The 15809-nt window shown below is 43.9% G+C and overlaps 1 protein-coding gene across 2 annotated transcripts in view; it reads right to left on the bottom strand.

Moving 5' to 3' along the window:
* The window catches only part of FAM171A1 (family with sequence similarity 171 member A1), a 156154-nt gene that overhangs the window by 54721 nt on the left and 85624 nt on the right, over window positions 1-15809 (bottom strand). For both annotated transcript variants that reach the window (XM_049881927.1, XM_049881926.1), the window contains exons 2-3: window positions 9777-10004; window positions 858-950 (exon numbers count right to left, since the gene is read on the bottom strand). In XM_049881927.1, coding sequence (XP_049737884.1) covers window positions 858-950; window positions 9777-10004 — 321 coding nt within the window. The remainder of the gene's footprint in view (window positions 1-857; window positions 951-9776; window positions 10005-15809) is intronic.

Here is a 15809-nt window from a genome sequence, read left to right as displayed (position 1 = left end):
ACATCATTACATAACTACCAAACCACTAAGAATCATGACCCAGCCAAGTTGACACGTAACCTTAACCATCACAGGCAGCTCTATGTGCTCCCCATAGCTACACAATAATAAATGAATTCACTTCATTTGCAAATGGCACGTGACTTTGGCTAGGTAGAGAATGAATGGTGTAAAATGGTATTAAAATAAAGGAATTAAATAAATAAATAAGAATCTGATAAGAACACGAAAAGCCAGGAACTATCATTCTCAGGCCCATTATTTAGATGGAATAAAATGATCTTCTTGGCACAAAAACAGGTTTTACACCAGCATTATTCCCAGTCCAATCCCCGATATCACTAAAGGGCAAATCCCTCAAGCCTTCTGTACTAGTTTCCTCTGCAAAAGCAACAGGGAGTCAGAAAGGGTTAGGTCACTTTAACAGACATCCCTACATGCGAGACTGATTGAAAAAGAAGCAGGCAAGAGAGAGAAAAGGCCTCACTCCAATGCTTATGCACCTTTTAAAAGAGTGGCCCTGTTCACTAATGAGGCCCAAGCAGTGTGCTGGACTCTGACTAAACGAGATTAATGCTCTCTCCTCTTGAAGAAGAGTGAGATGTAGTGGTGGAAAGGGGTAGATCCCCTTCTTTTCTTCACAAACTTAGAGGCTGGGCCTAAAAACAAATAAGATTATAGCTCATGACGTAACTAACATTCAAATGGGCTGTGTACCCATAGGAACAACAGATACTAGGTCTCAACTGTAGATAAATGTACTGCTATTGGTATCTGACAATACACTGGTCCCTTATAAGATTTCAGTAGTTGGCTCCAAAGCTACCATCTCTTCCCTTTTTAATTATTAAACATACCTTGGAATCCTGATACTATTTGGACAACGTCTTCATATACCATTAGAGTAGCAGATCGTTCTGGAAGCAGGCCAAGGCTCAGAGAAGAAAATACTGCAGAAATAAAAATGGATACAAGGGAATTCTTATATTTAAATCAAAATGCCCAATCCAATTTTTCTGGTACTCTGCATTCTCTGATTTCAAATCAATCAACAACATTAATTTTTATTATGATTAGCAAAAGACTTTCAGAATGCCACAAAAGTATTGGAATCTCTCATATAACAACCTCTTTTCCTACTAAGAACAGACAATTTTTTTATTTGCTAGAAGTTTTTAATAAAGTATCTGATTTTCCTCCCATTAAAAAAAATATTAAAGGTTATAATGTATACACAATATGAATACGGAGCCCTGGTGGCGTAGTGGTTAAGGGCTTGGCCAATAACCAACAGGTTGGCAGTTCGAATCCACCAGTCATTCTTTGGAAGCCACATGAGACAGTTCTACTCTGTCCTATAGGATCGCTATGAGTCGGAACCGACTCAGTGGCAACGGGTTTGGTTTTATATGAACAGAATATATAACATTAGATGTTAACATTAAGAAAGACTTTAAAAACGTGTGCTTAGATTACTGTGTCTCTCATGATAAAAGAGTATTTCCCCCTACACTTTGATCTAAGTAGTCCTGGTGGTGTGGTTGAGTGCTCGGCAGCTAACCAAAAGGTCGGAGATTCAAACCCACTAGTCACTCAACAGGAGAAAGATGTGGAAGTCTGCTTCTGTAAAAATTACAGCTTTGGAAACCTTATGGGGCAGCTCTACTCTGTCCGATAGGGTCGCTATGAGTTGGAATCGACTCGATAGCTATGGGTTTGGACCCTGGGGTCTAATAAGATAATACCATAATACCATACCTTCTGATATTTTAAAATTCTTGCTTAATTACTTGAAATTTCCAACTAGAAATCTCATAAAGCTTGAAAGTTTCTGGGTAGAATATATGAATTTAAGAGAAACAAAAAATGTATTAAAGAAGAATAATAACTCCTAACAGTACTAAACCCTTACTAATAAGCCAGGCATTGTTCCAAGTGCTTTAATTTTGGTAGTTTATTTAATATTCAATATAACTCTATGAAATACTTATTATTACCATCTCTATTCCACAGGTGGAGAAACTGAAGTTAAATAAACTGGCCTCCTATCCTACAGCTAATAAACCCTGGAGCCAGGATCTGAACTCTGAAGTTTGTCCTCTCAACTACTATGCTACACGGACTCAAGGTGAAAGGCCCTAAGACAGCATCCAATCCAGGTCTCTCAGTTTAGAAAGGAGGAAAGTGAGGCCTGGAGAGGTAAAGAGACTTCCTAGGAAAATATCAGGAAGTAAAAACATCAAGTGCTAAGAATATCAATTACTGAGGCAGTGGTGGCTCAGCGGCAGTTGGAATCGACTCCATAGCAATGGTGTTTTTTTGGTATGGGGGAGAACGGGTTCAACTCCCAGCCAGTGCAACTCACACGCAGCTACCACCTCTCTGTCAGCGGAGGCTGGTGTACTTCCATGATGCTGAACAGATTTCAGCAGAGCTTTTACAGCAAGCTAGACTAGGAGGACTAGGAGGAAAGGCCTGGAGATTTCCCAAAAATCAGTCAGTGAAAACCCTACGGATCACAACAGTCCAGCCTGCAACCCACCATGGAGATGGCACAGGACCAGGCAGCGTTCCGTTCTGTTGTGCATGGCGTTGTCATGAGTCAGGGGCTGACTCAATGGTAGCTAACAACCACAAAAATATCAATTACTTATCACTGGCTCTTAATAGTGTCACAGGGGACTAGGGAGTTGGTTTTGAATGTAGCCCCTCACTTCACACACTCTCCACACAGTCAACTCACAGCTATCACTATATATGCAGAACCCTCGGGATACAGTGGTTAAAGCACTTGGTTGCTAACTGACGTCAGGGGTTCGAACCCACCAGACACTCTGCAGGAAAAAGATGTGGTGGCAATTCGTTTCTGTAAGATTATGGCTTTGGAAACCCTGAGGGATAGTTCTACTCCATCCTATAGGGTTGCTATGAGTTGGAATCAACTCAATGGCAATAGGTTTGGTTTGGTTTTGGTATGTGTGTGTGGGTGTATATATGTATACATGTACACACAACACAAGGCCTAGTGCTAGATCTTGCATGAGATAAAAAAATGTTTAAGACAGTCTATGGTTAAGACACTCTGCTGCTAACTGAAAGGCCAGCAGTTCAAACCCACTAGCCACTCTGTGGAAGAAAAGATCTAGTGATCTGCTCCTGCAAAGATTACAGCTTTGGAAACCCTCTGGGGCAGTTCTACTCTGTCCTTTAGGGTCACTATGAGTCAGAATTAACTCAAAAGCACACAACAACAACAACATGCCTTCAGGGCTATATGCTAGACGGGGACTAGGACACACAGTAAGTAGCTGTAAGACAAGCAGAATGTGGCAAGTGCCATGAGAATAGTAAGAAGGCATCTTGGCGCTGCAAAAAGCAGTTTGGCAGTCCTTGCTAAGTTACCCAACAATTCCACTACCAGGTATAGACCCAAAAGAATTGGAAACATGTGTCTGCACGAAAACGTGAATATTCACAGCAGCATCAGCCATAATAGCCCCAAAGTGGAAACAACTGAAATAGCCATCACCTGATGAATGGATAAACAAAATGTGATACAGCCATATGAGGAAATTTATTCAACCATAAAAAGAAACAATGTAACTGATACATGCACGTCACAACACAGATGAACCTTGAACACATTACATTAGTGAAAGTAACCAGTCACAGAAGACCACATAATGTATGATTCCATTTACCTGAAATGTCCACAATAAGCAAATCCAGAGAGACAGAAAGTAGATGAGTGGTTACCAGGGGCGGAGCGAGGGGAAGTTCGAGGAGTTGCTGCCAAGGGGCACGGAGTTTCTTTCAGGGATGATGAAAATATTCCAGAATTAGATAGTGGTGATGGTCACACAATGTTGTGAATATCCTAAAAACTGGTGCACTGTACACTTTAAAATGGTGGATTTTATGGTATGAGAACTACATCTCAAATATAAAATTTTTTTTTTTTTTAAAAAAGGATATACCTCAGAGTCTAAAGTTAGGAGAAAAATTCACACTGGGTTTGGGGAAGGAGGATCAGAAGAAAGTGTCACACACGGCAAAGGCTCTCAGGCGCTCCCGCCTCTTACCACCTGGCCGATCCCTGTGGCACCATGTGTGATCCAGGATTAAAGGAAGGGTCACTGACTTGGAAAAATCCTGCACAACCACTTCAAAGTCTAACTTTCTTACCAGTGATCCTTCCACCTAATGGTACAGGGTACCTAATGGTCAGAAAGGGCAAGGCTGTTGTGGTTGATGCTGCCCATAGGAGACCATTCACCCCCGACACTGGGTTCGCGTTACCGTCTGCCCCTGTCCATGCAGACATCTGGACTGCTCACTGCCCTCAAGAGCTTACACAGTACGGTGTTTACTGGATCCTGAAAACCTCTGCAATGACTGGGTTAAGGACTCTGAGCTCTGAAATCACCTTCTATGATCACCCTACGGTGTTTTGAAAGCTTTTCTAACCTAAAACATCTGGTACTTCCATATTTAAGGCACCTGCTCTAGAAAATGGTTTCTCAAATTCATTTCTTCATAGAGGAAAAATCGGGATGGTGTATGGCAGCAGAGGTGCCAGCAGGGGGCTTCCTTGAGCAGGTAGTAAAGGACTGTTCTGTGCCATCGAGTCAATTCTAACTCATAGCAACCCTATAGGACAGAGGAGAACTACCCTATAGGGTTTTCAAGGCTGTAATCTTTATTGGAGCAGACTGCCAGGTCTTTTCTCCCATGGTGCCACTGGTGGGTTCAAACCACTGACCTTTCAGTTAGCAGCTGACCACTTAACCACTGTGCCACCGGGGCTCCTAGGACTTGGAACCTCAAATCAACTGAGTTTCACAGTGGACTGGGAGGGAGCAGAGAAACCTTCAGGTCTACAAGCAGATGGTATTTTTGTTTACCAACTAGGGGGTGCTGCTTTATGTTTGGAGGTTCTTTTCATACGAAGTAGATGTTTTGATAAGAGAAAGGAACATCTAACTCTGCCTGGGAGAGTGAGGAAGACTTCTTGAAGCAAAAAACAGTCAAGCTAGGCTTTCAAGGATAGAAGACAAGCTTGCCAAGTGAACAACCAAAAAACCAAACCAAGCCAGTTGCCATGGAGTCAACTCCGACTCAAGGTGCCTCCACGAGTGTCAGAGAAGAAATGTGCTCCACAGAGTTTTCGGTGGCGGATTTTGCAGAAGTAGAGAGTGAGGCGTTTCTTCTGGGGTACCTCTGGATGGAACTGAGCATCTAAACTTTTGGTTAGCAGCTAAGCGTGTTAACCGTTTGTACCACCCCAGGACTCCAAGTGAACAGCAGCAGGGGAATAAGAGGGCAGACAACACAAGGAGGGTAAACATGCCACACTCCTGCAGAAAACAATGAATTGCCCGGGGTGGCTAGACCACAAGATGCAAAGGGCAGAAGTGGCGATATTGAGGAGGGTCTTACGTGCCACGTTTAGTCTGACCATCATCTTGAGGCCACCGAGGGACTTCAGGCTGATGTATGACATCATTAGACATATGTACTCTAGGACACTAACTCTCAGCAGCACATTGTTAGGTGCTATTCAGTCGATTCTGACTCACAGTGACTCCATGTGACAAAGGTGGCTGCCATCTTTACTGGAGCAGGTTGCCAGGTCTTTCTCCTGCAGAGCTGCTAGGTGGGTTCCAACTACGCACCTTTTGGTTAGCAGCTGAGTGCTCAACCATTGTGCCACCAGGACTCCTTCTCAGCAGTATGGAAGGTGGTTGGAAAGGGCGGACTAGTGGCAGAGACCTGGCTGGGGGTCACTGCAGTCGTTCCGGGTCTGGACAAGAGTATTGAGCGTGCAGATGTAAATAGCTAGGATGCCGAATTATAGTCTTCAGTGGCTGGCTTACATTTTATATATTTAAACGTGTTTGGATCTGCTTGCCAGAGTTAAGGGTGCTCTCCTTATGCAGTGTACTTCCTCTCCCTCAATCTTGACCCCCTTTCTTTGGGGGTCGGGGGTGGACAAGACATGCTTTAGGATCTGTTGTCAAGGATGAAAAATGAAATTCGTTCCAACATCTCACAAAAATGCTTATGCAAACAAAAACATTGTGTGCACAGGTAGTAACGAAAGCATGCTTTAGTTTCAAATTTCCAACGTATTTTATAAGAGGCTCCTGGCTCTTCTCCCTCCCTTGTCCAATTATCTGGAGCACCGAAAGGGTTAGCTTTGACCTCTAAAAATATACATAAAAATAGTAGTTGACAGTGCAGTTTTCACCAACAGACCAGTTCAAAATTTGGTACCGTTTTATTAGATTCTAGTTAAAAGTATCTTTATTATATCGACAAGACAAATAGAGTCAAATAATCAATGATGCCGTGGACGGAGAGGGGGGAGGTCCTTGAAAATTATTGAAGCTAATTAATTTAATTCTAGAAATAAGAAACCTGGACTCAGAAAAGCCTGATGGGTCTCCATGTGCAGGGCCAGCTGGTGACAAGCAGGCCTGATACCCAGGTGTTTTCATTCTGGGCCTCAAATTATTACAATTAAAATATGTTGCTCCCGTTATCAGACTCATTAAAGAAAATGGATATCACGGATATGGTTGCTTTTACTCAAGCAATCATGTTAGCGGAGTCACAATACTTAGTGCTGCCATTCTTCCAGGACAGGTGGAGGCATGGTATCCGGGTACCGTCTAAACCTCCCCTGGGCTATTTCCAGTGACTTTTCAGCATGGGAAAGGAGAAGGTCAAACATTTTCTTTGCAAGTAGCCTAATAAAGATTGTCTCTCCTATTTTGTGGAGCCATGGTGGTGCAGTGGTTAAGAGCTCGGCTGCTAACCAAAAGGTAGGTGGTTCGAACCCACCAGCTGCTTGGCAATCTGCTTCCATAAAGGTTACAACCTTGAAAACCCTATGGGGGCAGTTCTACTTAGGCTCATATGGTCGCTATGAGTCAGAATCGACTCAATGGCAAAGGGATTTGGTTTTGGTTTTCCTATTTTGTTGGCCTTCCTAGGACTCAACCCCAGGCCCACTGCTCTCTGCTCTTCGGGTGAACTCATGGTTTTGATTTTCACCTCAACACTGCTGATGACCCCAAGTTACATCCCTAGCCCAGACCTTTCTCTTGGGCTCCAAAAGCATTTCAAACTAAAAGGTGAATATTATTCCATGATGGCCCAGAGATAACGCAAACCCAATATGCCCTAAACTAAGCTCATCACCATTTTTACAACCCCAACACCTATTCCTCTCCTCCTGTTTCCCCTGCCTCCATTAAGCACCTCCATCCACCTTTGCCTGAGCCTGAGCTTGGGAGAGGGAAGCACACGAGGAGGACGGAAGGTGACTTCCTTTAACCTACTGCATCAGTTGCATCAATGTTAGGAAACTGTGGTGTGGCAGTTTTTCAACCTCACTTGGAGGTACCATTTTCAACCTTGGAGGTACCATTCACTCTATCACCAGCCAAAAAACTCAGGTTCAACTTATGTTTCTTCTACTTCTTCCTTTCCCTTCCCTTCCTCTCATCCATTCCCCGACCCATTGCTGTTGGGTCAATTCTGACTCACAGCGACCTGATAGGACAGTGCGGAACAGCCCCATAGGGTTTCCAAGCCTGTAAATCTTTATGGAAGCGGACTACCACATCTTTCTCCTGTGGATCGGCTGGTGGGTTTGAACTGCCAACCTTTCAGTTAGCAGCTGAGTGCTTTAACCACTGCAATCCACTCCCCCAAGGTCTCCTGATTTTCCTGCTAAATATTTCTGAAGTATATATACCCTTTTTTCTAATATTTTCCTAAATGATCTCCTCCATTATATCTATATTAAATTCCCTTCCCACATGCTCACAAAGCAGTGGTTGCAAACTTCAGAGAACACTTTTACTCACAGGTACCGGTGGGATGGATAAGACTAGTTGTTAAAATATGGATTTCTCAGCCAATCTCCCCAGATTGAATGGTAGAGTCCTGGAAGCTGTGTGGTTTTATAAGCATCTTCTGATGCTAATACCTGTTCATCCTCAAGACTCAGTTCCCACCTAGTCTCCTCCAGGAAGCTGTCATTCACCTAGGCCGGCTAAACATTCCTCCCTCAATTCCCCCCATTCATCCATCCATCCATCCACCCATCCACTCACCCACCCACCCGCCCACCCACAGCATTCCTCCCTCAATTCCTCCCATCCACCCATCCATCCACCCACCCGCCCACCTGCCTACCCACCCACGCACCCAAAGCATTCCTCCCTCAGTTCCTCCCATTCGTCCATCTACCCATCCATCCATCCACTCACCCACCAGCCTGCCTGCCCACCCACCCACCCAAAGCATACCTCCCTCAATTCCTCCCATCCATCTATCCATCCATCCACCCATAAGTCTATCAGAGCACTTATCCCATTAGACTGAAATTACCTCTGTGTCTGATTTTATCACTAAACTGTAAATTCCCTAGGGGCAAGTTTTGTGCCTTTAGGTCTATATTCTCAGTGCCCAGAACACTGCTTGGCACAGAGCAGGTTCTTAATAAATGTAAACAGAGCAAAAGATAATTTTGTGAATTACAGTGAATATTAGAGGGCTTTTATAAGACAGAGAAAACACTTTTAGGTATAGCCACACTTAGTTCCCAGATGTTGCCAGAGGCAGCAATACCCCGAGGAGTGAGTCGAGCGATTCTGAGGGACAGAAAGGAACACTGACATTGCTATTCTGCATGTATTGTGCTAGGTACAAGTCTCTGAGTGGCACAAACGATTAAGTGCTCAGCTACTAATCAAAAGGTTGGCAGTTCGAATTTACTGAGAGGCATCTTGGAAGAAAGGCCTCATGATCTATTGCTGAAAGATCGCCGTCATTGAAAACCCTGCGGAACACAGTTCTACCGTGACACACATGGGGTTGCCATAAATCAGAATCGACTCAACAGCAACGTTGTGTCTTTGTGTGTGCTAGGTATTATACATTTATTGAATGCCTACTGTGTTTCAAGTACTGTAAGTTAGTTTACATATGCTAGCTAATTTTTCATTGGAACTACTCTACGAAGTAGTATTAGCTCTATTTTGCAAAGACTGACATCACAGCTAGAGGGGTTCGATCAAAGATTCGGGGCTAGAACCTAGGTCAGTCAGTTTCTAAAGCCTACACTCTCTCCAATATCCCAGCAGCACCACCCTCCAGCTCTCCACCCCAGCCTCTCACCTAGTGTCGGTGCTGATACATAATGGGGTCCGGGCACTAGGTGGACCCTGAAGTGAGGGGAAAGAAGGGACTGTATCTGCTGCTCCGCATCCACCCATTCCAACCTGAATTTATGTCAGGCACCATCTTTGCCTCTTGCATCGACAGGTTGCTTTGAAATGGTGAAACGTAAGAGGGAAAAGAGAGACAAAACAACCTTGCGATCACTTCCCACCTCCTCAGATATCCCTGTCCTTGGGCTACCTCTGTGACAGCGAGGAAGACGGCACATGGGGAAAACGAGAATGCTCCATTCTAAAGCACTGTCCATATCCCACCCTTATTGACCGGCTGACTTACTGACTTGTTGGGGAAGTGAGCAGAAACTCTGAAACTACTGATTCTGGTGTGTGCATAGAGCAAGGTAGAACCTCAGCTATGGTTCATATTTCAATTTCACCTTAGGAGCCCCAAACGGTAGAGTAGATAACCAACATAAACATTTTACTGATTGTCTGACTTACTTTCGAATAGTTTCTGTGTCTGACTCTATCACTAGCCTATACTAGAAGTTCTACTTGAGAGAAAAATTAGGAATGCCTTACCAGGTAATCGGATTGGCTTCCACGGGGCAGAGTTTGGCACATAGGCATGCTTCGTGGCGGTGACGATCAGCTGACTGCCCAGCTTATACTGGAACTTGATGAAGGCAACGCCATCTGTCCCCGAGATTCCAGAGGCGATGGAGACCTGGTTGGTGAAAATCTCAATGAGCGCATCCGTAACGGGCTGATGGGTGCTGGCGTCACTGATGTGGACCTTCAGTGTAACTTCTGGGATAAGGAAAAACAACAAAGAACAACTGATATTAATTGGGAAACTTCAACAGCGATTCTGCTATAATCATCATGCTGTTAGCTGCCATCGAATTGCCCCTAGCTCATGGTGGCCCCACGCACAACAGAATGAAACATTGCCCAGTCCTGCACCAAGATGGGCTGCGGATTCAACCATTGTGATCCATAGGGTTTTCACTGGCTGATTCCGGAAGTAGATCACCAGCCTTTCTCCCTAGGCCATCTTAGTCTGGAAGCTCCGCTGAAACCCATTCAGCATCACAGCAACACGCAAGCCTCCAACGACAGACAGGTGATGGCTATGCATGAGGTGCCCTGGCTGGGAATTAAACCCGGGTCTCTATCCTGGGAGGTGAGAATTCTACCACTGAGCCACATGCATAATTGTGGTATCAAAAAAAAAAAAAAAATCAAACCCATTGCTGTGGAGTCGACTCTGACTCACGGTACCCCTAAAGGACAGGGCAGAGCTGCCCATAGGGTTTCCAAGGCTGGAGTCTTCACAGACGCAGGCTGCCACATCTTTCTCCCACGGAGCGGCCAGTGGGTTCAAACTGCCGACCTTTCCGTTAGCAGCTGCGCATTTAACCACTGTGCCACCAGGCTCCTTCTGATTGTGATAAAAAAATTTTTTTTTTGATTGTGATAGGAGGTTGAAAATGGGATCTGCTAAAAAGAATCCAGATCTACATCTAAACCAGGAATAATTTTAACCAGAGGAATAAGTTTTCTTCGTAGAGATCCCTTTCTACTTCACATGATTTCTCATTTTCTTCAAAACCACTGTCCGTCACAAACCACTTTCATCTTCACTCTTCCCTGCTTGCACCAGCAGATAACAGAACAAACAATTCTGTCTCTTTAAGACATTGTGCACCAAGCACAATACTCTTCTATCCTTCCCGATGTGGCCAGCAAACACAGCCAAAAGTTTAACCAGCAAATGGGCTGCTGGAGAAGGGACACTGCACGCTGCAAGATTGGCAGCTGTGTCCTCCCACAGCCCTGGAAACTAGGGACACAGCAACCCAGGGTCTTCGTGCTGGCGGTCATGAATGCTGGAATGAAGAAGACTGTAGTAATAAAAACAATCTGTAAATGGGAGGATCCAAAGAGTGGGACAACAGAAGATGTGAAGAAGAGAAAAAGAAAAAGCTTGATACAACGAAGTCAGTTTAGTAATATTGGCAAAAACAGATAATGAAACACGGGAAACAGACAGGTCCAGATCAACATTCAAAAATCAAAACAGAATGGATGATGGTCATCTATTCATGCAACAGATATTTACTGAGCTCTTACTCTGTGCCTAGAGTTGTGAGTAACTGTGCACAACCACAGCCGGGAAGAAGACAAGTGAGTCAATACGCAAGCACTATGCCTGCAGGGAACCTTTACAGAGGCACAAAAGAGGCAGCTATAGCATAGCTTGTGCAAAAACCTAGAGGCAAGAAAAGGCCATGCTCAAAACTGGAATGGGCTGGAAGAGTGGATGTAGAGTAGCGGGGGGTACAAGGCTCAGTGAGAGACAATGCTAGAGAGGCAGGTAGGGCCAGGTTACACAAGGCTTCATAAGCAACGTAAGAGGTTTATTTTCTACCTTAAGGACAACGGGAAGAAAGGTTTTAAAGAAAGGAGTGAAAATCTAATTTACGTTATAGCAACATCTGACTCGGGGGGTGAAGGACAGATTGGAGGAGAGGCAAGACTAGAGACTGAGCATGCAGTTAAGAGATGACAGTGGATAAAACGGGCTGCAATTCCAGAACGATATGGAGAGACAAGTGAGAAGTGTATACTGCTCCAGTAAACTCTTTCTGCTTAGGTGTGAGGGGAGCAGACGGTGCCCAGGGTGCATGGCCACTCACAGGCACTGCTGCCATAAGTTTTGAGCTGCCTTAGATCTGAAATGAGCCCTGGTGGCAGAGTGGTCAACAGCAGGGCTGCGAACCAAAAGGTCGGCAGTTCAAAATCCACCAGCCGCTCTTGGAAACCAGTTCTACTCTGTCCTATAGGGTCACTATGAGCCAGAATCGACTGGATGGCAACAGGTTTGGTTTGGGTTTTTTAGATCTGAAAGCTCTAATGGTCACCTGGGGTAGGGAGGTAGGGCAAGGCATGGCAAAGAATTACAAGATGATCAGGAGGGCTCATATTTATGGAAGCTTTGGAGTCCAGCTTTGGAGTAACCATGCACAAGGCTGCCTAAAGGGAGACGGGGGGCTGGGTGAGTAGCCAAACAGTGAGGAGGCTTGAGGATGACGGGAGGATGAGAGTTGGGCCTGTGGTCCTGTCTGTCTTGCGTTAGAAACTTTAGAGTTCTACTGCAGTTCGCCTCTAGGTTTGAATTTCAGCCCCACTAAGTACTGGGATTAGTGGTTAAGTGCTACGGCTGTTAACCAAGAGGTCGGCAGTTCGAATCCGCGAGGCGCTCCTTGGAAACTCTATGATGCAGTTGTACTCCGTCCTCTAGGGTCGCTATGAGTCAGAATCGACTCCACAGCAGTGGTTTTTTTTGTTTAAGTACTAGGATAACAACAACACATATCTCACAGGGTTGTTGAGAAGATTAAATGAGATAACACAGGTGGAAACACTTAGCATAATGTCTGACAGATAAGCACTACATAAACTCTAAAACCAAACCAAACCCATTGCCTCGAGTCAATTCTGACTCACAGTTTGACTCATAGCCACCCTAGAGGACAGAGTAGAAGTGCCCCATAGGATGGATTCAAACTGCCGACTTTTTGGTTAACAGCCGAGCTCTTCATCGAGGCTCCACATAAACACTAGCTACTGCTATTATTATTCCAATCATTATACTTGAAAGCATTCACAGAGGGTGCCTGGGACAGGGTGCAAATAAACTGGGGGAACTGTATAGAGAATTTATTTTGGTTCAAGAATCTCCACTTTAGTAACTTGCTATTTGTCTTATGACATTAACGCAACCTTTTTAAATACTGGAAATTTCAGTTAGTCAATCATTTTCTCACCCATTTTTTCAGGTACTGACTAACGACATTTCTTGACTAGGTGACCATAGAGAACAGTTAAAGAATCTCAGACCTAGGTACTCACAGATTTGCACCAAATAAATCTCTCAAAAACTTTTACAAAGAAAAATACATGCTATAGAAACAGCCTGGCTCCAATAAAATCCATTGTCTTCCAGTTGATTCTGACTCATGACAACCTCATGTGTGTCAGAGAAGAACTGCGCGCCACAGGGTTTTTAATGGCTTTTTTTTTTTTTTAAATAGATCACCAGGCCTTTCTTCCGAAGTGCCTCTGGGTGGATGTGAACCAACAACCTTTTGGTTTGGTTTAGGTATCATTTTTTATTGGGTAACCACCCAGGTACCTGGCTACTTCATACTATAGGAGGAGAAAACTAACACCAAAAGGGGAAAAAAATCAAAACAATGAAAATCAAGGATAGGATATTACAAAATACAGTCAATTCACTCCATCCTTATCAGGGTTACCTCAATACAGACTTTCAGGATGTACTTCCACCCGTCCCCCCCACATACACTTTCTTATTTAACTTGGTCTTCTTTGTCCCAGGCTGGTATGCTAAGTTATACCACATATTAACTCAGCTTTCATTAATATTCACATAGCAGAAATTCTCTAGAACAGGGCAAGTGGGAGGGTGGCTTTTGTAGGGCTGCGCTGATGATTTATGTATTTTATGGTAATGCAACATTTACTAACAATTGGGATTACAAGGTTTCTGCTCCCTTCTCACTGTTTGCTGAGGGGGCTAAGGTAGCTAAGATTTGGGAAAAAAATGCTAAAGTGTTCACGAATAAACAGAGAAAGAGGGATTTCTACTGTAACCAACATACTAGAGTCTACCACTTGAGTTTCTTCTGAAAGAGTACAGGAAGCCTAGTGTATGTTCTACATTACAGTGAAATCTGTGAGAGCCGGAACTTGATGGGACTGCCTTGTTTTTCCAGACCTCGAAAGTTTTCTGCCTTTGGCAGGGTGCAGTCTTACCACTTTTCTATCGCTTGTTTTAGTAGAAAATATTTGAGTTTTCCTTCTCTGATAGGTTTCTACTTTACACAGTTTCAGCTTTCGTAGGTTTTCCTGTATATACTTTGAAAGGGCCCCCACGTGTCTGTCAGTTTGTCCTACTGTAGAGGCTTGCGTGTTGCTGTGATGCTGGAAGCTATGCCACCGGCATTCAGATGTCAGCAGGGTCACCCATGGAGGACGGGTTTCAGCTGGGCTTCCAGACTAAGACAGACTAGGAAGAAGGACCCAGCAGTCTACTTCTGAAAAGCATTAGCCAGTGAAAACCTTATGAATCGCAGCAGAACACTGTCTGATATAGTGCTGGAAGATGAGGCCCCCAGGTTGGAAGGCACTCAGAAGATGACTGGGGAAGAGCTGCCTCCTCAAAGTAGAGTTGACCTTAAGGACGTGGATGGAGTATTGCTTTCGGGACCTTCATTTGCTGATGTGGCATGACTCAAAATGAGGAGAAACAGCTGCAAATATCCATAAATAATCGGAACCTGGAATGTAGGAACCACAAATCTAGGAAAATTGGAAATCGTCAAAAATGAAATGGAATGCATAAACATTGATATCCTAGGCATTAGAGACCTGAAATGGACTGGTGTTGGCTGTTCTGAATCAGACAATCATATAGTCTACTATGCTGGGAACGACAACTCGAAGAGGAAAGGTGTTGCATTCATCATCAAAAAGAACATTTCAAGATCTATCCTGAAGTACAATGCTGCCAGTGATAGGATAATATCCATACACATACAAGGAAGACCAGTTAATACGACTATTATTCAAATTTACGCACCAACCACTAGGGCCAAAGATGAAGAAATAGAAGATTTTTATCAACTGCTGCACTCTGAAATTGATCGGACATGCAATCAAGATGCATTGATAATTGCTGGTGATTGGAATGCGGAAGTTGGAAATAAAGAAGAAGGATCAGTAGCTGGAAAATAGGGCCTTGGTGAAAGCAACGATGCCGGAAATCGAATGATAGAATTTTGCAAAACCAACGACTTCTTCATTGCAAATACCTTTTCACTAACATAAACAGCGACTATACACATGGACCTCACCAGATGAAACACACAGAAATCAAACTGACTATGTCTGTGGAAAGAGACGATGGAAAAGCTCAATATCATCAGTCAGGACAAGGCCAGGGACCGACTGTGGAACAGACCATCAATTGCTCATATGCAAGTTCAAGCTGAAACTGAAGACAATCAGAGCAAGTCCACGAGAGCCAAAATATGACCTTGAGTATATCCCACCTGAATTTAGAGACCATTTGAAGAATAGATTTGATGCATTGAACACCAGTGACTGAAGACCAGACGAGTTGTGGAATGACATCAACGACATCATCCATGAAGAAAGCAAGAGGTCACTGAAAAGACAAGAAAGAAAAGATCAAGATGGATGTCAGAGGAGACTCTGAAACTTGCTCTCGAATGTCAAGCAGCTAAAGCAAAAGGAAGAATTGATGAAGTAAAAGAACTGAACGGAAGATTTCAAAGGGCCTCTCAAGAAGACAAAGTATTATAATGACATGTTCAAAGAGCTGGAGATGGAAAACCAAAACGGAAGAACATGCTCGGCATTTCTCAAGCTGAAAGAACTGAAGAAAAAATTCAAGTCCCCAGTTGCAATAGTGAAGGATTCTATGGGGAAAATACTAAAAACGACACAGGAAGCATCAAAAGAAGATGGAAGGAATACACAGAGTCATTATACCAAAAAGAA

The sequence above is a fragment of the Elephas maximus genome, chromosome 4, assembly GCF_024166365.1.
Source record: "Elephas maximus indicus isolate mEleMax1 chromosome 4, mEleMax1 primary haplotype, whole genome shotgun sequence".
Lineage (NCBI taxonomy): Eukaryota > Metazoa > Chordata > Mammalia > Proboscidea > Elephantidae > Elephas > Elephas maximus.
The sequence above is the reverse complement of the archived record's forward strand: the minus strand, read 5'-3'. Positions and strand labels throughout refer to the sequence as shown.